Source organism: Dichomitus squalens, assembly GCF_000275845.1.
Source record: "Dichomitus squalens LYAD-421 SS1 unplaced genomic scaffold DICSQscaffold_12, whole genome shotgun sequence".
NCBI classification, from domain to species: domain Eukaryota; kingdom Fungi; phylum Basidiomycota; class Agaricomycetes; order Polyporales; family Polyporaceae; genus Dichomitus; species Dichomitus squalens.
Window position 1 is genome coordinate 450937 of NW_006766894.1, and position 25863 is coordinate 476799.

Genomic DNA, 25863 nt, shown 5'->3' on the forward strand with positions numbered 1-25863 from the left:
CCTCATGGAGGACCGCTTGTGACGCCGGTACACAAGAAGCTGCCCGACCTCTGAGAATGTATGGGTCATCAACGTCGGAAGAAGTGAGCGCGCATACTGACCCAGGTTCTGAGAGTCGTCTAGGAAGGAGAACTCTAGAGATCGCCCTTCTGAGGACCTTGAGCGGCAATGTCCGAGGACCACCGGGTCAGACGAGAACATCTGTCGCACAGCAGACCATTCACTGCGTAGACTGGCCAGCGTCACCATGCGCTCCGCTTCCTGGGTCTATCATTGAGCACATTTGAACGCTGCCGTATGTGAGCCGACATACCGCGCTGTCTCTGGTGGCTATGACGCCTGCGACGCAAACGAGGGGCTGCTTCCAGCCATAGCAGATACCTTCTAAATCAGTGAGATCGGCGGGCCATAGGACAAGGGCAGACATCGGGTTTATGTCAAACGCAACCGCCGGTCGTAGGTCATCAGGCCCACTCTCTTCGAGATGTCCCAACGACTTCGCGGTAGTGGTGATGGAGTGTATACAACCTTGTCTCAGACGCTGGCCGCCCGCAGTACGAGCGTATCGGCGCTAGTAGTTTAAACCCAACCCGGCTTGGTCTCGTACCCAGACGTATGGGTGTTACACCCGCACCCATACGTCTGGGTACGAGACCAAGCCGGGTTACGTTACAAAGCAGTATCTATGATGTCGGCTCTGATAACACTCTATCAAGAAGCGCCCGCTAGTAGCCGTCCGAGTCCTCGGCCGCACGAGGAGTCTTGACGCGCACCCTAGGCCTCTGACATGCTAGTAATGCCAGGAGTTTGTCTTTACTCTAGCCTCGCGTATAGCCTTTTCGTAGACTCGCGCATCGTCCCTCAGCGGATCGCATCTGTTGTAGGTTACGATAGCCGGTGGGACTCCAGCATGCTAGGAGAAATGCAGTGGAGAGAACCTTGGAAGTCCTTAGGGACTATTTGGAGAAAGACTGTTGCGGTGGCATAGTGACAAGTGATGCACGCGGTGGGACTTGAATAGAAGTATGTAGCACCTAATTACCCTCACACCAATACAACATGACCACACGAGGCGTCTGTCTAGTGGACGCCCATTCCGAGTCACTCAAGTAGATCTTCGCAGAACTACAGTTGTGCTGAAGGTAGTTGCATCGACGGCCGATGTAAGTGAACTTGCCGTGCCTACAGCAGTTGGAGGAGCAGTCGTAGTAGGAGCAGCAAACAACGTTGCGGTGGCAAGGAAGCTGTCCCAAGATGCAATCGTCGCAGGCGGCGCGATCACAGTGCCCTCCGTTGCCGCAGACCCATAGAAGACCTGGCCACCGCCAAAAAGGTAGTCCCCGGCAAGCGTCGCGTTTTCGCCGCCGACGACGGTCCCGTTGTCCAGCACCGTCCCGTTGGGGTTGTCGCCCAAGATGAACTCGCGGAGGAACACGAGCGACTGCTGCGGCTTGTACTCCGGGATGAGGTGTCCCGCGCCGTCGAACAGCACGTACGACACGTTCCGCTCCTGGTGCACGACCCCTGCGAACGCGCCGTCGTCGTCGTACCACGGCGTCGACGGCTTCTTTGTGAAGCCTTGGATGCCCCCGAAGGTGAAGTTCTGGATGACGACCTCGGTGCTCCGGTGGGCGTCCTGGGAGTCGTCGTTGCCCGAGTAGAACACCCACGGCACGCCCTTCGCAGATGAGTTCGCGAACAGCTCGGTGAAGAAGACGATGGGCTCGATGGAGAGGTCGCCGTGCATGTTCGGGGTGTTGTTGAGGTAGACGTTCCCGAAGGGGTACGTGAAGGCCGACGTCCAGTTCTTGGAGAGGGGCGCGTGCAGGGCAGCGCGCACGCGCGGGTCGTTGAGGAAGACGGAGGCGTCGAGCGTAGGCTCTGGGAACGTCGCGTCGGGGATGTCGAAGGTGTCGAGACCGCCGTTGGCTGTTTCGTGCCGTCGTCAGAACGCCCATCATACGGAATCAGTACTGGGCGGCTTACTCCAAGGGAAGGTGAAGTTCAGGGCGTAATCCCACATCTCCTCCCAAACATCACAGCCATACCAGGGATCGACTGTCCCGTTCGGGCGGCCTGATAGATCGCGCTTCCATTGCGCCCGCGCCTCTTCGCGTCGTTCGAGTACGTCCAACCTCTTTACATCGACGTTGTTTTGTACGCGTGCAGCATACTTGGATGCCAGCTGTTGCTTCAGAGAAGGCGTGGTAAACAGAGCCTGGTTCACTAGGGCTGATGTGTTGGTCTGATTGACAATCTGGCCTAACGGCAATTTGAGCGGTGGGAACGTCCCATCCGTCTGAGGATATGTCAAATTGAGGTCAAATCCACACAGATGATGCCTGTAATATGGTCAGAACAGGAATGATGAACAAGATGACATGTCTAACGTACTGCTCCTTGAAGTAGTTGAAGACGTCGGGGTCATAGCCGATGAGATCGGGGAACGACTCGAGTAGGGTAATCTGATTCAAATATCTGTCAGTTTGAGGGCATAGGTGAGGGCCAGTAGAACGCACCACTGGGGTCTCGCGGTTTGTGGCGTACGAACCAATGAAACCATTTCCGATGGCAATTTTGCGTAGGTTGACTGGAGGATCTTCTAACGGCAGAAGATGCTTTAGAAGATAAGGCTGTGGAAGCGGTGAGTGTAGATCAAGGAGTAGAGATGCTGAGATTTACGATATAATGGCCGGCGTAACTCTCTCCTGCCAGGTACAGAGGTCGTGTCGCGAGACTCGGGAAGACCTTCACGAGATTCCTTAGGAAGTTGATCTGAAGGTGGCAATATCAGCGAAAACATGTACACAGGCCGATGTTTCAGGGAGACATACGAAGTCTACGGCCATCTGGTCTTCATCGGCCACTGTACAAAGAATGTGCATGAGCGGAGGTCGCGTGATACGTTGAGCATAAACCAACCATAACCGGTCGTGTCGGCAGTCGAGAAGCCGGTTCCTGTTCACAATTTCTTGAGAAATCTTCGGCTACAAAAGAGAAGGAAGCTCTCACCAACGGGTTGATCGATCCAAATGGTATCGGCCAACTTGTTCCAGCTGTATGGATTGACGGTCCAGGTGTAGTTCGGTAAAACGTGAATTGGACCATTCTGCGATGTACAGTGAGTTCGTGACGACTGACTACCAACCGAAGCGACCCTACTTCGACAGCCAATCCAAGCAAGCCAGACGAACCCGGCCTATCACGCCATCAGCCACTTCGTCCGTCATGAATGCCTCGCAGGACTTACCCTCCCTGGACCCACAAGATCCATGGCTCATCGTTGTGCGGGAAAGCAGGCGCCGTGAGCCCTCCAGGCTTTCCCTCACGCTCGAAACCCCAGAAGAAGAACGTGTCGTTTGGGTGGCCCGGGCGGTCCACTGGTATGTTGCCTGCGAAGCTACGTGGGAGACGGGCGTGCGTGAGATTGGGCAAAGGGCCCTTCACCTCGAAGTCTACATAGCGTATACGATTAATACAACATCGCCACGATGATGTAGAAGCGAGACTTACAGTGTTGCCACAGCGGACTCAGTGGACCTCTGGGTTGCCCCGGCCACACATGCGGGTACGAGTTAGGTGGTGTCTGTGCACGCACAGCTCCTAGGCCCGCCAGCAAGATTCCTCCGCAGCACGCCAGAAGACCTGGGACGCCGTACATGACGTTGCAAAGGAAAGCTTCACGGTACCGAGTCCCGCCTCCTGATCCAGTCTCCGAGGCCCCTTATATACATAAGCCCCACTCAGCCGCCGCAGCGGGGATATCGGTCGGTCGTACCAGTGCGAGTAAATGGGCATCAATTTGCACGTACGGCCATCGAAAACTGTAACCGGCGGACGCCTGTAGACGCCCGTCCGGCGAGTCATAAGACAGATGCGCGCCGTGTCTTGAGGACTTCCCTGTGATGCTGGCGTACACGTGGGATAGCCACTGTAGCCCCGCGCCGTAATCTCGATACGCGGTCAGAAATCCTGAACGAACACAGCGTAGCCGACGTCGTATGCATGATGGTGGAGAGAAGTTCCGGAGGAGTCGATGTGGCAGTGCTGCGGAAGGTTTGATTCGCGCTTGTCAAGTGCTTGTTCTGGCCCTTGGAACGTCCACACGGATACAACCATCACCAAGCTCATGATTTTTTCAACATGGACGATGACAAGCTTGATCTTACTGTTTACAAGTTCATTCCACATGCGGAAGATGCCTCCCAGGTCCTCTCCGAGAAGATCCTAGACGAAGCAACCAGTTTGGTCATCTCAACCACTCGCGAAACCGTGTGGTATACACCTGTTCGCGTGGATTATGCTCAATTTTGTAGGTCCCCAGCTACTTTTCACTGTTTATTGATTGCTTTTGGGTTGAGAACCTCGCCAAAGGTGTTACATTGCGTCTGTCCGCAGAGCAGAGTGCCGTTGCTGCTTGACTGCCCGCCAGTCGTCCAACTTGAATTTCCTGAAACCAGCATATATGAATGACTGACGTCTCCCTCGTAGCCAAACGCGGGACATGTTTCCAGTATCATCGCGCCCCCGACGCTCACCTAGTAGCGGAAACACGTCCATCTGCGTCCACCACTAGGTATTTGAAGGAGTGGGATGAAGACATCGCCGTTCCAGATGAAGAAGTCTGCTCACTCGCGGACCTGGAAGAATTCGATCATGGAAATTTGCATCGACTCTTTTCTGCACGCGCAGTCGACGTACCTCCCGTCATGGAGCTCAACACGCCTCTCGCAGACAGAGTCGGACGTCAGCCTGTCGCAGATGATTCCCGGAAAAGGTCTCAGGACGATCTTCGTGTCTCGTCTATCTCAGTCAAACGCCGGAGGATTGATGATAAAGATATCCCTTTGCGAGGAGTTCTGCCGATGGTGAGTGCTCGCCACTACCTTCCGCCCACGATACCGACAGTCTATGCCCGCATACAGCCACACTTCTACGCCTCTCTCTTAACATCAGACAGTACTCCGCCACTTTCGCACTGGGCTCGATGGCCAGTCAAGGAGGGCGTTATTGCGCTCCCGCCTCACACACTCAAAAGTTGTGAGGAGTACATGGAAGACCCATATGCGCGGCTCGCATGGATAGTGCCCATCCGTGGTTGCCTCCAGTGGGATGGCGCGACATCAGCCACGGTCCTTTCCGACATACCGGACGGCGACACTGCTGAAGATTTTCTGCCTTCACCTGCTGCGCCTCGCCCAGACGGCATTCTGGAGTTAGCTTGGACGAAAGACGCCCTTCGGCAGCTCTGGGATGTCCTCAAGGGCCTCCGCGATGCAAAGAATCTCGGACCACTTTCATTATCCTTCCATGTCGTTCCACTTGGAAACGCTACTCACTCGATGGAGCAGTACTCGTACGCTGGGTCGCACAAGCAAACGACGCCGTCGCGGCCGGGTTCTTCTCCCGTCTCTCCACCCGCCGCTCCCGAGAGCTCCGCCAGTTGTCCTCCGCCCTCTCCTCTCCGGGAAGTGGATCACTTTAAGGTCTACCATGACGCGCCCTACACAAAGGCAGTACGGAACGCGTTGCATGGCTGGTCGTACCATAAGGGTGACCAGAAGATCCGACTACTCAAGGGCGCAAGACTCGTATTAGTTGACGAGCTTTCGCAAGGCCTCCTGCTCTGCTGAGTCGTACTACAGGCCGTCACGGACTTCCGTCGCCTGTTTCTCTGCCGGCCTGGCCTTTACGCGAGCATGGTCGTCGACATCAGGACTTGTAGCTGAGCGTGACGCAGGAACGCGGGGGCTCACGCGCGCGTGCAGAGTCATGTGGACTGTTTGTCACATCACCAGCTGACCCGAGGAGCGCGGGCCGCGCAGGCAGGCGCCTGTGGCATAGTGTTTCGTTCGGGGGGATTCTTGTGTTGCATTGACAGCGTAGTGCCCGCCTCGTTGCCGCATGCGCAGTTCGGACAGAAGAGCGGCGTTGGACTCCCGGGTATGTACTGGTGACCATGCTCGGGCCTATTCGAAGACTGACGAATCACTATGCTCCAGCGAGATACCCAGGAAAAGGGCCTGGCGTTCACCACGCGCAGTTCAGCAGGTCAGGCTGAGTATGAGATCTGATGCTCCAAGGTTCCGCCGATGACCTTCTCTACTTGTGACCTGTCATATGTGTCCATAGCTCTTCTCCTCGTCATCGTCGCTGGTGCCATCATCAATTACGATGCGGTAGCTGCCGGGATCGAAGGTTCGCCTTTCTACGGAGGCGGTACGTACGCCGTCCACGCGTATAAAACAACGCGATGCGGGACACGGATCGCCGACAGGCTCAACTGACCCTGGCCCTCGTCTCTCAGCGCGATTCCTCGTCACCGAGCTGTCCATAACGCTAGACAGCATGGTCTCGACGCGCTTCCTGCCTTACTTCACTCTCCTGGCGGGCGTCCTCAAGGCCGCGACTGCGGCTCCCGATGGCTCCGCGCCGAACGTCGTCGACCTCGGCTATGTAAAGTACAGAGGGAACTTGTCGTACCCGGACACAGTCGCATATCTCGGCGTGCCGTACGCTGAGCCGCCTATGGGAGAGCGCCGCTGGAGGGCACCTTTGGCATTGAACACTTCCCGCGTCTCGAGCGAAGCTGGGGGGCAGACAGTCAACCTGACCACAAATCCGGACTTCTGTGTTCAAGGAAGCACTGGAGGTAAGCCCTCGCTGGTTCGTATCCGGGTCCGATGAGTCCGGGCTGACGTACCTGACGCCATGGCACAGCCGGCGACGCAGGGGGTGCCGGAAGCGAAGACTGTCTGAAGCTCAATATCTATGCACCGGCCGGCGCAAAGAAGGGCGACAATCGTGAGTCGTGTACCATATGGGGTCGCACGTACGTACGCTGACCTTACGTGGAATCACACCACAGTGCCCGTGCTCGTCTACATTCATGGTGGAGGTTCGTGATCTCGTACCCCTACCTTCTCTTTGGGCAGCTGACGGAATTTGACAGGCTACGTTTACGGCAATCCGGCTAACTGGCCGTTCGACCACTGGATCCACCAGTCTCCTAATGTCGTGATCGCGTCCGTCTATTATCGACTGGACTCTATCGGGTTCCTTACCGTTCCCGAATTCGAGACGGAGGGCCTAGGTGATCTCAACGCAGGCTTCCTCGACCAAATTCAGGCGCTCAAGTTCGTCAACGAGCACATCGCCTCATTCGGCGGTGACCCGAGCAAGGTCACCATTAACGGCCAGAGTGCTGGTGGCTCAAGCGTTGAGTTGCACTTGACTGCCAACACCGGCAGGAACTTGTTCCATCAGGCAATTGCGCAGAGTGTGTACAGGACCCCCCTGCCGACTCCCGAGCAGCAACGGGTGTGTGGCGTCCATCACGAGTACTTTGCCAGAGTGCATGTTGATGACCGGATAACAGCCCATGTTCGACTACTACGCCGAGCAGGCAGGCTGCGGCACTGGCTCCGTTGCGACGAAGGTCGCATGCCTTCGTCAGGCCGACGTGAGCGCTCTCTCGCATGCTCAGGATCTCGTGATGTACAACTTGTAAGCACTGATCCTACTCTGATTGCAATCATGCACGCCACTGAATGCGATGGCAGCACTGGGTTGTACAACTCCTTCCACCCGGTCGTCGATGGCAAGCTGTTCACCGAGACGCCCACGATCTCCCTTCTGAAGGGCAACTTCGCACACGTTCGCGTCATCGTTGGGTAAAATGCTCTCCCTTTCTCCTGAAAACGAACCCACTGATCACAACGAGATCAATAGGTCGACATCCAACGAGACCCTCTCCGGCGGCGACAACATCACCCAAGCCCTGAAGGAGTACTTCCCCGGTCTGACGCAAACCGACCTGCAGCAGTTCCTCGAGGTGTACCCCGAATCCGACTTCGATAACGCGACGCAGCGCTTCGAGGTCGCCACTGGCGAACCCGACGTCCGCTGCGGCCGCTCGATCATCGGGCTCGCCGCAGCGCAGAAGAGCAAGGCCTTCACATACCGCTACAACCAGCGTCCGAGCACGCAGGCCGCGGACGACACGGAGGTCCACCACTCGGCCGAGAACTGGATGATGTTCCGAGGCACGAGCACGGGCTTCAACGGCACTACGACCTTCCAGCCCCAGACCCCCCAGGACGAGGCGTTCGCCGCTGAACTCATCGCGTATTGGCTCTCGTTCGTGCGCGCGGGTGATCCGAACACGTTCAAGCTCGACCGATCGCCCGAGTGGCCGGCGTATACTATGGGAGGCAAGGAGCGCATCGTGCTGCAGGAGCCGAAGACGAACGATACGAGTGTAAGCGGGAGCATAGCGGAGCAGGAGCCGAGATTGGAGACGAGCCGATGTGCCTTCGTTGCGAGCAAGGCGGTTCATCAGCAGGCTTGAGGGCCTCGGGATCGCCAAGAGATTAGGTGCTTGGAGAGGTAAGCAAGGCGGTGGGAGGCAAAAAGCTGAACAGTCAGGAAGCATGTGATCTCATGAGAATGGTGCTAGTACACGCCGATTACAAATAACAAGGGTTTCTCTACCGGTACCATACTATTGGGATATATAGGCGATAGCGGAGAAAAACATGGAGAATACGCTATGATGTGCAGAACGACGGGCTCCAAAGCGGAGGTCACAACATCCGCAACGGAAATGAAGTATACAGGAGCGACAATCCAATGAGAGAATCAGTAGTAGTCCTCATCCGAGTCGAGCGAATCATAGCCTCCACCGCCGGTGCGTCGGGGAACAGACCCATCGTCTCCGTACAGTTCACTACAATCGAGTTTACTCAAGGTCAGGCAGCGTAGGGGCTCCGAATAATCCCAACTCACAGTTCACGGGCCGCCACTTCGTCTGCAAGGTTGTCCTCCTCTTCCTCGTCGTGGCTATGTGAAAAGTCGCTTGCATCCTCGTCATGGTGATCTTCACCGTCGCTGGCCGGCAACCTCGTTGCGTGAGCGCGGCGCCTGCCAAACCCAACGAAACGCACGGCTTCATCGTCTTCATCTTCGTCGTCCTCATCATGAAGACCATCGACGCCATCCTGAGACTCGCCGTCGGACAAATCGATCGCATGATCCTCGTCCAGATCAACGGCACGTCCCAGACGGCTACTCCCAGCGCGAGGTGCCAGTTCAGCGTCGCCATCGTCGATGAAGCTGCTCTCATACCCCTCCTCGTCCTCGGTATCTTCGTCACCCACGATGCGTCCAAGCAGTCTGGCAACAGTTCGGCTAGCCGCGCGCTGATCAGCTTCGGCGTGAGGATCGAAATCCTCGTCATCCGACTCGAGCTCGATCTCGGTATCGCCGCCCTCGTCCCAGTCATGGCCCACCGGGTGATTGTCGATGAGGTAGTCGGCACCGTGATCGTGGGGATGGTGGTGCTGCCACTGGGGGAATAAGTGCTGCAAGAGCGCACCCAAACCACCAGCCACACCGACCGGTCCATTGGCGCCCCATACCGGGAACCCCTCTTCGTCAGAGTCGTAGTCGGAGGCATCGTGCTCGGGATCGTGACCGGGGTACTCTTGGCCGCAGTTGGCGCACATACCATCGACGATCTCGTAGTGACATTCCACACAGCGGAAGACGTCATCCTCGTCGTCTCGCATACCCATCATCTGGTGCTCGCGCATTGGAAGTCCGAATGGAAGACCTGGAAAGGCATCGCGTCCCTGCTGTGCGGGACGTCGGAAGATACCCGCCCAGGGGTCAGCATTGGCCGTGCCTTCGGGCTGCGCAGGAGTATCGTTGTAGAAACCCGTGGCAAGACCGCTCTTGACGAGGGTGGCCACCATTTCCTTCATAGTCCATATTTCGACTGGGCGTTCCGTAACTACCGCCCGACAATGGGGGCAGGTTTTCCTTCTGTAAAACGCGGGAAGCACTTCGTGTGCGGGAAGGTCTGGTGGAGGAGTCTTGAACCAATTGACCAGGCATTGGTAGCAGGCGGAGTGACCGCAGGGTGACAGCGCGTATGGTCTGTGCATCAAATCCAAGCAAATCTGGCAAGACAGAGATTGCTGCAACGAGGATACGAGGCTTTCATGTTGTGATACAAGCTGTCCAAGGAATTGTGAGCCCATGATGCAGATATACGGAACCGCAAAGCGCGAGAAGTGAGTCATTCGTAGATAGTCATATCATATCATCGGCGTGTTATGGATATTCCTCACGGCAGGTGCGCTTCGTTGAGCACACCCATGGGAGAAACACCCTGATATATGGAGACGCACATTTTCTTTGTCCGAGACCTGCCTTTGGAGCTCAGTAACTTCTAGTTGATCGTTCTGGGTAATCACAGGGTCCGGAGTTGCTCGAGCTTTGCCCTTCTCCATGCTCGCGGGACGCTAGGGGAGATATGAGAGCAAGTTTCTTTAGGACGATAGCACGACGTACTGTCGGCGTCCTTCTCTCACAATCCCGAGATGGCGATTTCGGTCTTGTACCCGGCGATACAGATGGGCCCGCTGACGGCTGACGCGTATCGGTTTGAACCGCTTTCATCGAATTGGTCACAACAACGGCGTCCAGACCTGTGCTGACCACAGACCGCGAACGGACGCGTGCAAGCTCAGGCTGCGACGCAACCACCGGAGCTTCTGTGTCGGAGGAGTCGTTAGCTTGAACCACGGAGACTTTGCGCCTCTTCTTGCGCCTCTTCTTCTTCTCCTTAGCATCCTGACGAGTGCCCTGATCCCCAGGAGTCTCCTGTGACCTAGCACGTTTCGTGTCTCGTTCTTCGATGTCCTCCGAGTCTGTCAAGACTCTTTTCTGCAAGTTTGTTCCTCTAGAAACGGGGGTGACCGGACCCAGAACGCGCACAGGAGAGGACATTTGTACTAGCGAGATCAGCGCTGAAAGCTGACGACCGAGAGAACAAGGACAAGAGAATGCGGGACGCGTGGTAGTCGTGGACGAGCAGGAGCGGACACTGAGCGCTTGGTAAGAGCTCAAAGCGGGCTGCGGCGGTCCTCGAAAAGCGGCTGTCGGAGAATGAACCTCGGGTAGATTAGATAAGTTGTATGAATTGACTGCGGCGGCGTCGACGTCGTGCTCGACGCTCCACTCGTTGCTCTCGGACGGAGTTGGACCTCACGGCTGTTCTGATCGTCGACTAAGGCTCGTTCCATCCTCCGCGTGGCTTCGCCCGCTCTGCCCTCGAGGATGAGATCACCCTATCTTAACCAGAGCTCCCCGGTGGAGGTCTTCAATCTCGGCGCAGGCCCATCGGGATACTTCGACGTCCCTACTGCTTCCCGGATGCACTCTCTTCTGGCGGACGTGGCACATCAGTGGGACTCACAATGGACCGCACAAGGCGGTCTATTTGGACCGAGCGCGACGCGCGACACGGTGGCAGGAGTGGTCGAATCTCAACGCTCTGGCGTCGCCCAGGACGTTTGGAAGGACTTCCCCCGGAGTCTACCTGGCATGGGTTCCTCGCCGCGTCAACGTCCAGGATTTCTGCGGGAACTGACAAATACTCCGGCGTTCTTCCTTGCGCAATCTCCCGTGGCAAAGGAGAGCACACTCGTGTCTCCTTCTCTTCCGTTCCTTGCCCCCAATGCCCCCGAGTCTTCCAAACGTCTCATGGCGAAGGCCACCAAGAAGAGGAGGCTTCTCCGTGCCCGTCACTGGGCCGATTCTCAAGCTGTCTGGCTCGGCCTCTACTTCGCCTTCAATCTTTGTCTCACGCTTCATAACAAGGGCGTGCTGGTGCGCTTTCCGTTTCCGTACACGCTCACCGCAGTCCATGCGTTGTTCGGGAGCATAGGCGGACATGTGCTAAGGGAGAAGGACGCATATATACCCGCGCAACTAAGCGTCAAGAGCTGGGCAGTGCTGGTCGCTTTCAGTGTCCTCTATTCAGTCAACATCGCGGTCAGCAACCTATCCCTACAGCTCGTTACTATCCCCGTGAGTACCCGGTAATGAATATTCTGATGCCCTTTTGGATGGCATGAGCGTCGCAGTGATGTATGCGTGCTGACAACAATATGGTAGTTCCATCAGGTCCTCCGTGCCGCAACACCTATATTTACCACTGTTATTGCGACAACACTCCTCGGCATTCGGTTTAGTAACCGCAAAATAGTGACCCTATTCATAGTAATGCTAGGTGTTTCTCTAGCGTAAGTTCACAGTGCTCCTATCAGACCGTGCGCTGACTGTGATGCATCAGAACATATGGTGACTATCACTTTACGACCTTCGGTTTTCTTCTGACTCTCCTTGGCACGTTCCTGGCCGCCCTTAAGACAATCTTTACCAACATCCTACAATCGTCATCCACATCCCCGAGTATCAATACGAGATCGCATTTCGTTCCTCCGCCCCTTCACTTACATCCCCTTGACCTCCTGACCCGCTTATCCCCTCTTGCGTTCATTCAATGCGTCGCCTACGCCTACCTGTCAGGCGAGCTTGGCCGAATACGTTCTGTCTTTGTTGATGGGAACGCGCCACCGTCTGCCGCTGGATGGTGGTACCCGATCCTGTTACTCGGCAATGGGTTCATCGCTTTCGGTCTGAACGTTGTCAGCTTCACCGCCAATGGGAAGGTCGGGGCGCTGAACATGACCGTAGCTGGTGGGTCTCAGAGCACCTTGCCTCGCTCACTAGTTTTGCTGACGGCAGATCTAGCCAACGTAAAGCAAGTCTTGACGATCTTGCTGTCGGTCGCTATCTTCGACCTCACCATCACCCGCACAAATGCGCTTGGTATATTCGTCACCATCGTCGGCGGTGCGTGGTACGCGTGGGTAGAGCAGCAAGAGAAGGCATCGCGGACGGCCGAGAAGAGTACCTCTGGCCGGTAGCCTCTCCATCCACCGCCGTTCCATGGAATCTGACTAGATCGCGAACATCATAGACGCTTGTAGCACATCTATACCAAACATTTGATACCAGGACTCTTCCATCACTACACCTCCGCTATTCTAGAACATCGCTATGAATAGCTTTCAGAAAGACGTGTGTCCAACTTGCCGATCTGGTGGACATGCACAGTACTGTGACCCAAGGAGGCTTTACCAAGGCTAAGTAAGTAAGAAGCACTAGCAGATATAGATAGGTTCCTGAGATGCCTACCGATGAGGATAGTGGATGCACACGGCCTCGTACCTTGTCGTGGCCCACACTAATAGGTCAGCAACGATTTGCATGGAACGCAAGTACTTATCGAGCAGCGCGCGGTTCTTGCCGGGATGGTTCGACGTTGGTCATCCAAGTCCTACATCTCCGTCTACTTGGTGCTTGCGAGAAGCGTGGATATTATGGGCGTCATCGCGATTTTCAATGTCCCGTAGGGGTGGTAGCAACCGCCGTCGCCTTCGCTACTACATGCCAGCATCTGCCACGGGGTACAGGACAGAGGGACATGGCCCTGAGGAGGCTGGAATCAATGTGTTGCTGTATGGTGCAGATTGGATGCCATATCATCGTTACTACATATTCAATCAAGCTGCACCGCAGCTTATTCTAGCGCAAGTCGCTGCAGTACAACTTCGGCAACGCTTGCTCCGCCCTCTCACTACTTCAAGTTGTTCACTCCCAAATCCTTCCTGACTGACAAAAATGGTCAAATTGTATTAGGGAGCCGCAAGAAGACATATATAGATATCCGAAAGAGCATCTACATCAAGGTACGACAAGTACCGCCCAAACTGAAACTTATAAGATACTAAAAGATATGCAAGAACCGCGTCGAGCCCTCGGGCGCCGATCTACGAGTCGTCGCCGTCGAAGTTGGTCGCGGGGCCGTCGAACTGGACGGTCGTGCAGTTCATGCTGCCGTTCGAGCAGTGCGGGATGAGGGTCTCCTGCGCACCGTCTGCCAAAGCGAGTCGCGGTCAGCCAACAGTTCTGGTTCTGCACAACAGACGAAAGTACGGGCACTCACGGTCGGTGGTCAGCGTGGGGAACTTCTTGGACTTGCACGAGAGCTCGAGGTCCTTCGGGCCCTTGGTCGCGGGGAACGACGCGGGCTTGCCCGTCGCGGGCTTCGGCTTGGGCACGACGGCGGAGCAGTCGACGAGGTCGTCCGCGTTGTGGCCGAGCACAGCGAGCTTCGCCATCGCGGCCTTGAACGACTGCGCCATGAACTCCTGCTCGTTCACGAAGCCCTGCCAGAAGCACGCCGTGCGCTCGTCGTGCGCGAGCCCGAAGTCGGACTGGAGCCGGAGCTCGCCGACGTCCGTGCCGCTGCTGACCGGGAGCGGGGAGGACACCTCGCCGGTGTTGTTGCCCGTGCCAGGGAAGCCGACGCCCTTGAGGAGCACCTCGAGGAAGATCTGGGTGTCGAACGTGAAGGGGGTCTATGGCGCGCAGGTCGAGTGAGCGGGCATCGTGAACGGAGGAGAGGGGGCAACTTACGCTGTCGAAGGGCGCGGCGTCGAGCGTCGGGTCGACGTGATCGGCACGGGCAACGGTGTGCGAAGCGAGGAGGGAGACGACCTCGAAGGGCGAGAAGCCTCCAGCATCGTCGAACCGCTCCAGAATCTCAGTGATGTTGTTCTGGGGCTCGGGAATCAGACCTTCGATGGCGGGCGCGGTCGCGTTGGGACGGCCAGCACGGAACTCGAGCTGGGGGGCACCCTATTGTGCGAAGTCGCATCAGCACGGCAACGCAGACTCTGAAAGGAGCAGGGAGTGCTTACGGGGCAGTTTCCGACGGCGACGGCACCTGCGAACTGGACGAGATCGCCGGCGGAGATCTTGGGGAACTGCGAGAGGAAGGGGATGAGGTTGTTCACCGAGTCGGCGATACCAAGGTTGGCGAAGAAGGCGGGCTCGACGGTCGGGAAGATGAGCATGGAGCCGTCAGCTCCTCCACCGCTGTGCACCAACTAGGGTCAGTGCCAAAAGCTTTAGTCAACCACATGTGATCGATACTTACGCCGAGGGGCCCTTGCTGCGCGAGATGGCGATGGCATCGTCTGCAATGTACCGTCAACATGCCGTCAAAACGCAGCCGACAGGTGTAGCTTACGGAAAGTGAGACGGAGGAGCTCGTGAGCTGCAATAACCCAACGTCAGGCTGTTATTCTCGATTCTACACGGGGACGGCCTACCGTCTTCGCCGCAATCGCCCATGAGCACCTCTTTCTGAAGTGCCTGTGCAAGCTATAGGAGAGCAAGCTTGAGTGCCCGGCATCGGCGTAAAGCGCAGCGCAGCCGCGACTTACGGGCACGAACTCGCAGCACACCGAGTCGGGGACGACGGTGCCGTCCGAGCACACCGTCTGGCGACTCGGGGCCGCGGTCGCCACGGTGGCGAGCGCGACGAGCGGGAGCATGGACCACAGCTTGAAAGCCATTGTGCTTGTTGTTGGCGTTCTGGTTCTGGTTCTGGAGGTCGGTGTGCTGGAAAGGGGCGAGTAGAACGCGAAGTCCAGAAGAGAAGGGGGAGTGGCGAGCAGAGCTGGAGAGAACTCGTTGTCCTGAGGTATTGCTGGATGCTCTGCCCGTCCTTTATACCTCTCTCCGTGGTCGCGTCTATTTCCGTCGCCGCGTACGAGCAGGCGTCGCAGTAGCACTGGCGTTGCGTTGCGTTCACAAGGATGTGGAAAAGTTAAGGACGCCGGTATAGAGAAGGACGCGTGCTTGGTTGTGTGCCTGTGAGCGATCCATCGGCTCGGGTTGCGGGAGATCATTGTACGTCTTGCTGGGCGCACAGCCAATCGGGCCCTGGGGGTTTCAAGGGCAGGCAGTTAGAGTGCGTGGGCACGACGTTTTGCGATGCACGTCCCTCCAGTGCGTCGGGGTATCAGAGATGCGCCGCCGTGTGTATGAGATGCATGAGAGTGACTCGGCGACCGCGTTCGCATAGACGTCATGTGCCCTATACCTATACCGGGCTTCGCACACATCCATGCTCTGCGCTGGCAGTGTATACGCGTCCCGCTCACCTCGAGCTTGAGAGCACCGATGTCAGCGACGGTGAGAACCCCAGGTCCAAATGTCGTTTCACCTTGAGAGGCCTGTATACCACGAGCAGGAACTCCACCCCGACCGCAGGCGCGCCCGCTGGCAGGCCGATGGTTCCCACTGCCCGGGACTCGGATACCCCGCAGGACGTGAGAGGTACCGACGCCGGCGTGAGGGACCGTGGGGCGGTACCGAAACGGACGCTCGCCAGACCGCAGCTCGGGATTGCCTTTCGCGAGCAGCTCACCGACTGTACTGCACGATGCCGCCCCGGTCTGATCGCTATGAACCGCGAACGCGACCGGCCGTTGCAAGTATATCGGAAACGCGATGCGCCAAGCCGTCCACAGTTGACGGCGCTAGTACGCTCCGTGCACTGAGAAGTGCCGCAGACGCGTCAGCGACGCGAGCCGGAGGGCCTTGAGAAGAAACGCACCCGCCGTGCTGTACCTTGGACTACAGCGAACGCGACAGTGATTCCCGGGGCCGAGGAAGGCCTAAATTTAGAGCAAGAACCACGGACGTCGAGCCCTGCGTGTGCTAGGAAGGACGACACATCCACGCAGAACGAGATGGCTGATAGTCTCCCTTGTGGAAAGTTGGAGAACCTCGTCCATCGTGCCCTGAGAGGAATGGAAGACGTAGCTCCACCCCGGTACCCATGCTGACCTAAGTTTCCCGCCTGTGCTGGACAAAGACGAACCGGGGGGCATAGAGTATGAATGGCCGGCCGACGTGCGTGCGCTGCGGGTGGGTGGGATGGCCCTCGGACAGGACTCGAGCAGTGCACGCCTGTCATGCTGAGACGAGTAGGTGCTGAGGAAGGCTCACGAGACGCCTGCAGGGGTAGCAACAAGTGTGAACGAACTGACGTGTCTGCAGGGCAAGAGGAGACCGGGACGGTACCTGTGGGAGGACGACGGTAGATGAGACTGAGAAAATGGGAAAGCAAGGACGACGGTATCGCCATCGTTTGATATGCGGGACGTCCGAGTAAGATTAACGCCTAATGAATGTCAGGCTCCAACATGCGGCAGGGACCGCAGGCGGGGGTGCTGGCGCGACGCAATGCAGAGGGCAGTTCGAAGAGACGCAGGACGAGCGGATGCTCACACGGTCTCTTCAGCGTGAACAACGGCAATATACCGGTCTCTCTAGATGATGTAAGGCACCATGCGGTCGAGAGCGTAAACCAGCGTTTCCTTCTTCGACTGGCCACCGCCACCCGAAACCGCATCCTCCTTATGGCAACCCTCCAGCGTCCGATGTCGGAGAGTTCTTGACAGGCACAGATCTGGATCCTCCAGGCGGGCTGAGAAAACGCCCACGACGGAGCAGAGGAAACGCGGCGCTGCCATCCAAGGCGAACATCCAGCTGTTAAGCTCCGTCCGCCCCCGTGCGCTCCTGCAGCTCGTCCTCGTCTCCTCTCTCCCGTCTCTCCCGCGCGGCCTCCTCCACCGCCCTCGCCCGCACCCCCCACCAGCCCGTCCGCTCCGGCCCCGCAGCGACCGCGTCCCACCCCCTCCCCTCGCCCATGTACGCGCGGCACACGTCCGCCGCGAGCGCCGCCCACCCCTGCGCGCCCTCCGCGTCCCCGCGCGCACACGCCGCCCTGCACAGCCGCCCCACGAAGCCCTCCCAGACCGGCTCGTAGTACAGCCGCTCCGCCTCGAACATGCCCACGTACGTCGCGTCCCCCGCTGCGCCGTGCGCGTCCGGCAGCGACGGGGTGCATGCCCACCGCGCGAGCGCCGCGTCGCGCGCCGCGGCGTCGGCGTCAGCGCGCGCAATGAGGCGGCGCCGCATCTCGCTGAGGGACAGGGCCGCGCTGGGGAGGGAGCACGCGGGGCAGGCGCAGGTGAAGCCGTAGGACGAGAGCAGCGCGTGCTGGCGTGCCGCGCGCGGGAGGGCGGGGTCGGTGTATGCGATGGAGACTTGCTCGCCTGGGCGGATGGGAAAGAGCGCACGGACCTCGAAGGCGAAGGCGGCGAGGTCGAACCGGTAGGCCGCGTTGGGGGAACAGCTGTAGGATGAATTGATCGGGGCTTGGCGACGTGCGTGTGGGCATGAATGGCGCACCTGTGGTTGATTCGCGAGATGTGCTCGCAAACGCCGGCGTACTGGTGTGGGGCACCAGGAAGCGAGCCGACGTACAGGGCGTTCGTGTCGATGATACCCTTGACGAGCGAAGGCTCCTCCTGCTGGGCGTTCATGAGCCCGAAGAATGCCTCCTGCTTGTCTGTTGACATAAGTTCCATCGCACGTTCGAGCTCGGGGTACTGCTGGCCAGCGGGTCGAGTGCTATAGAAGGGGAGCATCTGCGGGTACACGATGAGCGGCCGTTCCCGTAAGACAAGCTCGCCTCGGGCGATATTCGTGGTCGCAAACAGCCCGAGACCGCCCTCTCCCGCGTCAGATATGTGATAGCGAGGCGTCAGTCTAAGTGCGATGGGAGCGAACTTGGCAAGACACAGAGCGGAAGCGTTCTCCGCGTGCAGCAGAGCAACTGAGGCTACGCCTCCCTCATCGGGGCTGACATGGTCGGATATCAGCAGGGTCTCAAATGGCACTGCGTCTGGGGAGATGTTGGGAGTGGAGTTCAGAGGGACATAGTCGTCGAGTACCCGGACGTCTGGGATGGCGACGAAGGACGCAGGTGGGACGTTGTCCGAGGCTTGGCGGATGGAGCCTTGAGAACTGGGGCGATCCACATTGTACATGAGTGCTCTGAATAAAGCCTCGTCAGATGAGGGAATGTAGTAGGGCCCCTCAATTCTTGTGGACGCAGGATGCAGGACCCGTTGAGAGGTCATTAATGGCGACTGACCTGCCGCATATGGCAAGGTACCGATCTCGTTCCTGGTGCCCGTTGTTTCCCAAGAGGTCTACCCTGTCCCAAGCTTGACAGAAAAATATAACCCGCGAGTCATTTGAAGACGAAAGCTTTCGGCGTCGATGAACACTACCCTTGAGAAACTTCGTGAGGGGAGAGGAGTGTCATCCTCGCTTGAGGGGTTTCGAAGGCGAGCTTGTCAGCTAGTATCACCTCCATTAATGGCCTCTGAACGCGTCCTGCATCCACAAGAATTGAGCAGCCCCAGTGTCGTCGAATCGATGCGCACCACTATGTTGCAACTGTTAGTTAAGGTGAGTGCATATACTACTCGCCCGGTACATTCGTGATGAGGTGACGAAGAAAACTAAGGGGCCCCCGAAGTTACGGCTCTTCTTCGTGGCGACTCCGTAGTAGATGATCTTCGTGGAAAGCTTCGTGATGTGATCAGTATGCTTTCAACGTGAATTGTCTTTGTGGCCTACCACGAAATTCTTGTCTGAGCGGTAGAATGGATTGGCGCTAGTCATCGGTCGCATTGCGGAGGACAAGTCGTCTTTTACCTGCCCTGAATTGCAGCGTCGAATTTGGCGTCGTGTTGTTCTCCCATACTTGACTGAGTGCCCTTCAGTTCAATCCTCTGGGTAAGTATATTATTATGCTACAGGACTGGGGCTGAGACTATGCTGGGTAGACTCTATCGCTGTGTCTGCATCTGGGGTCTTCCGTATCTGTCTGGTTCACTCTAGCGGAGCCTATCTCGGTCTTGGCCATCCGACGCTGCCCACACTGACCCCAATCTTGTTTATCAGGTCTCTTTCGAACAGAAACGAAACGCAATGCATCGGCGGGTCCCTCCGGCCCTCGCAGCAATCGCGCATCAAGACCGCGAAAGCCGATCTCACTCACTGCAACAAATCCCTCACCTTCAAACTCAACTGTTCCACGCTGAACTCCGTGGCATGGCCGGTATGCCTACTTCATATAGGCCCTTCGGCATGACGAACGACCGCACACGATCCCTTCGCGCGAATGGAACCGCTTGAGGGCAGTCAGAGGATCGCTCTTGAGACGAGCTTCAGGAATTTGCGTGGGCAGAGGGTGCACTCTCAGCGTGCGCGCAATATGGTGTGTCCCGCTGTCTTCACCATGGCTTCGTCTGACTGAGCCATCCCGCTCTTGTGTTGCACGTGCAGCCATCGACCGCACGTTGGACATGTTCAAGATGAGTCGGAAGTCGTAGTACACATCTCTGTGCATTCTAGGAAACAGTAGGAGTGTATGTAGAGGTGTGTATGTAGAGGTGTGAGGAAGTCCCCATGGTCGTATATATGCAGTTGTGTAGGTCGTTGGTGGTAGTGCATGGTCATTAGGTAGTGTCATTAGGCTGTCGCTAGTAGGGATGTAGCATAGTATCAGTACCCGGCCAGAGTTGCTGTCGCGCCGCCTTGTTGCAGTGTGATATATCTTGTTATGCATCGTATTTTGACGTCTGGCGACGATGCAGGCATTCAAGTTGGATCTTGAAACGTGCTACGCAAGATGTAAAACATACGAGGTGATTTGTGCAGTGATAAAGAGGACTATCCACTATGACCCAGACAAATCACTTGTAACATGCAGGCCCACGGCCTAAAGAAAGGGAGAAGACAGGACGGCTATAAACAGGACGGGAAGTGGCCACGCCAAAAGCCAAACTCTGGACGAGAAGCGCGCGCCTAACAGAGCCGTAACATGAACGTCGTGCACGTGATCGCGCAAACCGCATGGTAACACGGCGGTTGCGGTCAAAGAAGCGGTCGTCGTCCCGTCTTCCATCCAAGCCAAGGCCTTGTAGACTGCTCCGGCTTATGCTCTATGCCTGATACCCATCTCTGATTCCAACTGCGTCTCCTCGCCACACCGCCTCCACCCTCCAACCTCACCAGAGCTTGTCTCGAGTCACAGACAAGCCTCCACGCTCCTTCCGCACCCCTGCCGCTCCCTTGTACAGCTATCTAGGCGACCGCTCAGCATACGCATCACTTCGTATCTTCGTCACCTCGCAGGCGTAACCCCGTCCGTTTCTTCTTTCCAACTCGCAGAAGCTTGAAGCTCGATCGCACAATGAACACCATCGTCTTCTCTGTGCTGCTCTTGCAGAGCGTTTTCGCCTTGTTGGTGCAGGCTACCATCTTTGTGCGTTCCTCGTTCCCTTCACTACGTATGTTATGTGCTGACGAGCGCAAAGATCACGCAACCGCTCCCTGGGTCAGTCTGCAGTGGCGGGAAGGCTTGCACTGTAGAATGGCTCGACAACGGCGTCGCGCCGCTGCTCGTCAACATTGGTGCATGCCATGTCGGTTTGTACTATGGGCAAGAGGTGCGTCTTGAAAATATTAATTGATGCGTACAAGAATGAGTGCTCAAGCGCAACAATCCTCGTCGTGCAGAAACTCATCCAGCAGATCAGCCCCGTCGACGTATCAGCGCAGCACGCGCTCGAGTTCACTCCAGATCCCAAAGCGGGTCCTAACTCGAGCCTCTAGTGCGTCACCCCCCTGGCTCGTGTCCTCGCCGCAGGTAGAGCTTGACATCCATTCTTTGCAGCTACATCAACTTCACGTCTGTCGACCCCATAGACGGCTCGACGTACAGCCAGTTCTCGACGATGTTCACCCTCGACTCCATGAAGGGCTCCTTGAGCTCCGCCGTCGCCAGCGACACCTCTGCGATCCCCGTGCCTTCATCATTAACCACCTCCAGCTCCTCAAGTTCCGCTTCGTTGACGGCATCGACTGAGAGCGTCACCTCGTCCCCAGCAAGTTCGTCTGGCAGCGCGGCCCCGTCTTCCGCGTCTGCATCTGCGTCTGCGTCCTCATCAGCACCCTCAGTCCCTCCATCAGCGAGCGGTTCCGCTGGTAGTAGCTCAAGCTCGAACGCAGGTTCGAACTTCAGCCCTAGCTCAAGTTCCGCCACAAGCGCCACCTCCACCCCAATCTCGAGCACGCCCTCGTCCGCCTCCGCCGCCCCGCCCAGCAGCGCCTCGAGCACGTCCTCCGGCTTCGTCACCTCGTTCACGGGCCCCGTGACGACGCTGACCGTCCCGGCGCCCTCTTCGCTCTCCACGACCGTCGTCAGCTCCGTGTCCACCGCGCCCGCCGCGCCGACCGGCACCGACGCGGACGGGCCCCTCAACAATCAGTCCTCCTCGGCCGCTGCGGCCGCTATGCCACTCTTCCTATCGTCCTCTTGTCTCGTCGTCGTTCTTGCTTTCGTGTCGTAGTGTGTTTTGCGCGTGTTCTTGTTCCTGAGTGCAGCCGTGTGTGTTTACCCCGTTATGCAGACAGCCCCCTCCGCGCTCTAGCGTCTCCTCTCTGATATCCCCGACAGTTGTCCTTCGGCCGCCCTGCGACCCCCACACCCCGCCGTCCTCTGACCACCCTTCGCTCCCTTCGGTCGTCACCCGAGTGGCTTTAATCGAGCTTGCCGTCGCGTTTTTCACGGTCGTGCGGGCCGAGGCGGCACACTCGTACTTTCTTTCGATATCACTGGTACTCCGTCCTGATTTCGGATCGAGCGATAGACTGTCGTAGCGCTACCTCCTGTATCTTTATTGCTCCTGCTCGCGACATCCCGCATGCATACGTTTGCGCCGAGATCTGACTCATGATGCTAGATTTGGTTTGAGTTGTTACAAGACGTGGCATTAATGGGGTAGTGGTAACCTGGGTCGTTGCCATCGACCCGCCGGGGGTTCGATTCCCCTTTAATGCACGTACGCGGACATGAGTATAGTTTTTTAACAGCCAGCCACCTGTACTCGAACTGCAAGTCAACATGTAGTCATTAGATGGCGTCAGAACGCTCGCGTCCATGAATGTGGGGACGATGAGAGGGCAGGCGGGTCCTTGACGTCATCAACTCGTCTGTATGCCGACATTAATCGACACGCAAGTCTAGGTACTGCAACGTACTTGACTTTGCTTTTTGTGCACAGCAAGTGAACGTTGCGCATTCGGGCCGGCCAACTTTGCGTCTTCTCGGGCGTCGGCCACGTCAAGGTTCATCGACATCACCTATAGTCCTCAAGCCGGGTCCTCGGGCCCGTGCTCTCGACCTCTTGCCGCTGCTTACTCTCCCAGCCTCTGCCTGCTGACTTATCCCGCTATCGGACATACTGTACGCGCATCTCATGCATCGCGCTCTCCCCCGCCCCTCTCCTCCTCCGAGATCAGCTCGTGCTAGCGTGCTCGCCGCTCGCCCTCCCCCACGCCTCTCGCTCCACACCCACACTCCCACCTTTAAATCGCCTGCGTCAGTCCGACCGCGGCCTCATCTACGAAACACCACCTCAAGCATACTAAGGACCTCAGCTAGGACTAGGACGATGTCGACGGAGTCGAAGGATGTGCCCGCGGACCCGTCCGCGCTCCAGCCCTCGGCGGAGCAGGAGCTGCCAAAGGCCAACTTCGAGGTGTCCCCCGTGCCCCCGAATCCGCTCGGCGAGGGCCGGTATATCAAGACTGCCGCTGCGCTGGTCATCGGGTACGTCTCCTCTACGTCCGTCTGTCTCGGTCTGTGCTTGCTAGAAGGTCGGGGGTAAGGCGGCGCTGCGGGCTGGGAACGGCTGCGGGCGCGGAGCCCCGCGCTCCCTCCGCACGCGCCGGGGCGGGCAACATAGAGGGAAGCGACTGTGGCTGACCCGGGCTTCGCCGCGCGTGCGCACAGAGACGAGATCCTGAACGGGAAGACGCTCGACCGGAACTCGAACTACTTCGCGCGGTTCTGCTTCGAGAACGGGATCGACCTGTGAGTGCCCGTGCCGTCTCCCGTCTCCCGTCTGGCTTCCCCTTCTGAGCCTTCGACGGCGCAGGAAGCGCATAGAGGTCGTGCCCGACGAGGAAGACGACATGTAAGCACCGTCCGCGCGCATCCCGCGAGGGGGCGTCCGCGCTGAGCAGCCGCCTGTTGTCTGTGTGTGCAGAGTCGAGGCCGCGCGCCGCCTCGTCAAGAACTTCGACTTCGTCATCACGACGGGCGGGATCGGCCCCACGCACGACGGTGAGCCCCCTCCCCCTCCCTGCGGACGCGGGCTCCGTGTGCCTATGCCTATGCCAACTGACACACTCGCTTGCATGGACAGACATCACGTACCAGTCGCTCGCGGCCGCGTTCGGCCAGCCGCTCGCGCACCACGCGGAGACCCTCCGGCGGATGGGCGAGATGATCAAGCACCGGACGGACGTCGCAAACCAGACCGAGGAGCAGCGCGTCGCGCGCGAGCGCATGGCGCTCTTCCCCGCGCACGCGGAGGTTCTCTACATCGCGCCCGACGTCTGGGTGGTCAGTGCCCGTCTTTCCTCTCCGCTTCGTGCGCGCGATCGCGTATGCTGACGGCTCGCCTTGCCCTTGCCTTGACTCGGCGCTGCGTTTGCGTTCGTGCCCGCGCAGCCGGTCGTGCGCCTCGAGGGCAAGCTCTGCGTCTTCCCCGGGATCCCGAAGCTCTTCCAGCGGATGGTCGACGGGCTCGCGCGGCTCCTCCCGCTGCCCCCGCCGGACCAGCGCCCGTTCCGCCAGCAGGTCTTCACAAAGTGAGTAGGCGCCGGCGCACCTTGTCACGTTGTCCTCGGCGTGACCGCGTACCATCACGCTCACCCACGGCGTCGCAGCCTGCCCGAGTCCTCCATCGCGCCGTACCTCACGCGGCTCCAGGCGCGCGTCAAGGACGCGGGGGTGCGCGTCGGGTCGTACCCGCTGCTCGCGAAGGGCGTGTACGTGTCGCTCATCGGGCGCGATCGGGAGAAGGTGAGTGCGCTGGCCGAGGAGGTCGCGCGGGAGCTGCAGGGGCGGCTGGTGAGCGAGGAGGAGGCGCAGAAGGAGAAGGCGGCGCTCTGAGGTAGCGTGGTGTGGCGCTGGGGTGGGGTTTGACGGGGCTGGGGAGATTGGAGGCGCCGGTTGTGTATTGATGGTGTAGTGTGCGGTACGTCTCCTCGCCTGCGCCTCTGTTGTCGCAATTGAGGGGTTGCTGAGCGGGCTTGTGTCTTCTAGATGTTTGTTTATGGAGTATTCGCGCCATTTTGGTCCCCCGCGGAGCGTAGTACCGGACGTACACAAGCTGAAGTCACGTCGGCATCTTCGGGTCCCACCGCGCGCATTTCTTGTGGCTGCCACAGTCTTTCTCCAGGTAGACACTAAGGAGCAAGGTTTCCTCCGCTCCTCTTCTCCTAGCATGCTGGAATTGCACCGGCTATCGTCACCCACATCATATGCACGAGTGATGATGTGCGAGTCCATGAAGCGGTCCTATGCGAGGCTATGTCGCTCGTCAAAGCGCACTTCGAGAGTGGCCTGCGCGGACCGTGCCGCGCTAACGTTGCGTTACACCCCGCTCTCCCGGAGTCCCACACGGATTATGCTACGCGGCTCCTGGCATCAGCCCAGCTGTCAGAGAAGGCGCACCGGGACTGGTGCGGCCGACTCGGAGGGCCCAGATGGCTGTTAGTGGGCGCGCCTTGATCGAGTGTAATCAGAGCCGATCTCGTAGATACTGTTTTTCGGCCACGTTTTCCGGCCAACATCGGGTGTAGTGAGGAGATACCTTGAGCGAGCTGCAGGAACACAGCAGGAACACAGCAGGAAGTTGGAACAACACCTGAACTGGGCCAGCATTCATGTACAGCCTAACATTCCCCTCCCACCCCAGTAGCTAGTAGCCTCCCTCAATTCTCCCACTTTATTTTTTTCCTCTCCTTCTGAGCCGGCGCCTGAATGGTGATGGACGATTGATGTGACCAGAGGCCCCTTCCAGAGCTACTCCCCCGCGCGAATATACCTCAGAAAAAACAGTACACCATGGCTAGAATACAAACTCAGCAACTGAGCTGAGGAGAGGTCAACGAGCAGCGGAACGACGACCGACGCTGTAGACTAAGCGAGGCGGGAGGGCGGGCGGGCGCTTGCTGCTTCAATAGGTGAGGTAGCCGAATGGCGCATCGATGGAGGGTCGCGTCGGGCTCATTCTCCTCCCCCAGCATGTGTCCGGTGAGGCTTCTACTCGTATTCTGGTAGATACACATCAAATGCATGTATGCTTTAAATTTCATGTAGTTCTGACTATGGGAACATGGGGAAAATGCGAAGGTGTTCCACGGGAGACACA

At 58.1% G+C, this 25863-nt stretch overlaps 9 protein-coding genes and 1 non-coding gene across 10 annotated transcripts; 6 read left to right on the forward strand and 4 right to left on the reverse strand.

The window, feature by feature from the left end:
- Positions 1-936: 936 nt before the first annotated feature.
- Positions 937-3684, reverse strand: DICSQDRAFT_105491 (alpha/beta-hydrolase). Its single transcript, XM_007365436.1, has 11 exons — positions 3514-3684; positions 3251-3455; positions 3163-3199; positions 3013-3109; positions 2923-2958; positions 2835-2866; positions 2683-2775; positions 2520-2633; positions 2395-2465; positions 1987-2342; positions 937-1929 (listed from the first exon to the last, which is right to left on the reverse strand). Exons 1-11 carry the CDS (start codon positions 3659-3661, stop codon positions 1106-1108), a joined length of 2013 nt encoding a protein of 670 aa, XP_007365498.1. The 5' UTR covers positions 3662-3684; the 3' UTR covers positions 937-1105.
- A 459-nt stretch (positions 3685-4143) lies between these two features.
- On the forward strand, positions 4144-5633 carry DICSQDRAFT_169809 (uncharacterized protein; the record flags this gene model as incomplete). Its single annotated transcript, XM_007365437.1, has 3 exons — positions 4144-4312; positions 4492-4868; positions 4926-5633. The coding sequence occupies 3 exons, from the start codon at positions 4144-4146 to the stop codon at positions 5631-5633; spliced, it is 1254 nt and encodes a 417-aa protein (XP_007365499.1).
- Positions 5634-6348: 715 nt separating this feature from the next.
- DICSQDRAFT_59964 (alpha/beta-hydrolase) lies at positions 6349-8350 on the forward strand (the record flags this gene model as incomplete). The annotated part of the gene is made up of 7 exons (XM_007365438.1): positions 6349-6652; positions 6721-6804; positions 6869-6898; positions 6953-7320; positions 7379-7506; positions 7563-7673; positions 7732-8350. The coding sequence occupies 7 exons, from the start codon at positions 6349-6351 to the stop codon at positions 8348-8350; spliced, it is 1644 nt and encodes a 547-aa protein (XP_007365500.1).
- Positions 8351-8783: 433 nt separating this feature from the next.
- On the reverse strand, positions 8784-10794 carry DICSQDRAFT_126893 (uncharacterized protein; the record flags this gene model as incomplete). Its single annotated transcript, XM_007365439.1, is given in 4 exon segments — positions 8784-9939; positions 10134-10174; positions 10194-10307; positions 10357-10794. 4 exon segments carry the CDS (start codon positions 10792-10794, stop codon positions 8784-8786), a joined length of 1749 nt encoding a protein of 582 aa, XP_007365501.1.
- A 756-nt stretch (positions 10795-11550) lies between these two features.
- On the forward strand, positions 11551-12779 carry DICSQDRAFT_59564 (TPT-domain-containing protein; the record flags this gene model as incomplete). Its single annotated transcript, XM_007365440.1, has 4 exons — positions 11551-11877; positions 11965-12092; positions 12143-12549; positions 12604-12779. The coding sequence occupies 4 exons, from the start codon at positions 11551-11553 to the stop codon at positions 12777-12779; spliced, it is 1038 nt and encodes a 345-aa protein (XP_007365502.1).
- Positions 12780-13685: 906 nt separating this feature from the next.
- On the reverse strand, positions 13686-15278 carry MnP2 (manganese peroxidase; the record flags this gene model as incomplete). The annotated part of the gene is made up of 8 exons (XM_007365441.1): positions 13686-13792; positions 13862-14276; positions 14335-14556; positions 14619-14796; positions 14858-14897; positions 14951-14977; positions 15033-15084; positions 15147-15278. The coding sequence occupies 8 exons, from the start codon at positions 15276-15278 to the stop codon at positions 13686-13688; spliced, it is 1173 nt and encodes a 390-aa protein (XP_007365503.1).
- Positions 15279-16608: 1330 nt separating this feature from the next.
- On the reverse strand, positions 16609-19940 carry DICSQDRAFT_161405 (SET domain-containing protein; the record flags this gene model as incomplete). Its single annotated transcript, XM_007365442.1, has 8 exons — positions 16609-16726; positions 16795-17912; positions 17969-18586; positions 19065-19156; positions 19208-19221; positions 19286-19347; positions 19632-19697; positions 19738-19940. 7 exons carry the CDS (start codon positions 19938-19940, stop codon positions 17267-17269), a joined length of 1701 nt encoding a protein of 566 aa, XP_007365504.1. The 3' UTR covers positions 16609-16726; positions 16795-17266.
- Positions 19941-20593: 653 nt separating this feature from the next.
- DICSQDRAFT_161406 (uncharacterized protein) lies at positions 20594-22339 on the forward strand. Its single transcript, XM_007365443.1, has 4 exons — positions 20594-20900; positions 20953-21084; positions 21155-21249; positions 21312-22339. The coding sequence occupies exons 1-4, from the start codon at positions 20829-20831 to the stop codon at positions 21985-21987; spliced, it is 975 nt and encodes a 324-aa protein (XP_007365505.1). The 5' UTR covers positions 20594-20828; the 3' UTR covers positions 21988-22339.
- A 68-nt stretch (positions 22340-22407) lies between these two features.
- On the forward strand, positions 22408-22478 carry DICSQDRAFT_t79. The gene has a single exon. It is a non-coding gene; the product is annotated as a tRNA-Gly (tRNA).
- A 547-nt stretch (positions 22479-23025) lies between these two features.
- On the forward strand, positions 23026-25433 carry DICSQDRAFT_161407 (Molybdopterin binding protein). Its single transcript, XM_007365444.1, has 8 exons — positions 23026-23249; positions 23433-23513; positions 23578-23616; positions 23689-23765; positions 23848-24047; positions 24156-24295; positions 24374-24684; positions 24753-25433. Exons 1-7 carry the CDS (start codon positions 23092-23094, stop codon positions 24597-24599), a joined length of 921 nt encoding a protein of 306 aa, XP_007365506.1. The 5' UTR covers positions 23026-23091; the 3' UTR covers positions 24600-24684; positions 24753-25433.
- The last annotated feature ends 430 nt before the right edge of the window (positions 25434-25863 follow it).

What these genes read in the sequence shown, in the direction of transcription:
- DICSQDRAFT_105491 (XM_007365436.1), bottom strand. Translation starts at nt 3,661, where the DNA reads ATGTACGGCGTCCCAGGTCTTCTGGCGTGCTGCGGAGGAATCTTGCTG. An exon ending in ACCAGATGGCCGTAGACTTC is followed by an intron (nt 2,776 to 2,834) that starts GTATGTCTCCCT and finishes TGCCACCTTCAG; the next exon opens with ATCAACTTCCTAAGGAATCT. An exon ending in CAAACCGCGAGACCCCAGTG is followed by an intron (nt 2,466 to 2,519) that starts GTGCGTTCTACT and finishes TATTTGAATCAG; the next exon opens with ATTACCCTACTCGAGTCGTT.
- DICSQDRAFT_161406 (XM_007365443.1), top strand. Translation starts at nt 20,829, where the DNA reads ATGAACACCATCGTCTTCTCTGTGCTGCTCTTGCAGAGCGTTTTCGCC. An exon ending in TGGTGCAGGCTACCATCTTT is followed by an intron (nt 20,901 to 20,952) that starts GTGCGTTCCTCG and finishes ACGAGCGCAAAG; the next exon opens with ATCACGCAACCGCTCCCTGG. An exon ending in GGTCCTAACTCGAGCCTCTA is followed by an intron (nt 21,250 to 21,311) that starts GTGCGTCACCCC and finishes CATTCTTTGCAG; the next exon opens with CTACATCAACTTCACGTCTG.
- DICSQDRAFT_161407 (XM_007365444.1), top strand. Translation starts at nt 23,092, where the DNA reads ATGTCGACGGAGTCGAAGGATGTGCCCGCGGACCCGTCCGCGCTCCAG. An exon ending in CCCGACGAGGAAGACGACAT is followed by an intron (nt 23,617 to 23,688) that starts GTAAGCACCGTC and finishes CTGTGTGTGCAG; the next exon opens with AGTCGAGGCCGCGCGCCGCC. An exon ending in CGCCAGCAGGTCTTCACAAA is followed by an intron (nt 24,296 to 24,373) that starts GTGAGTAGGCGC and finishes ACGGCGTCGCAG; the next exon opens with CCTGCCCGAGTCCTCCATCG.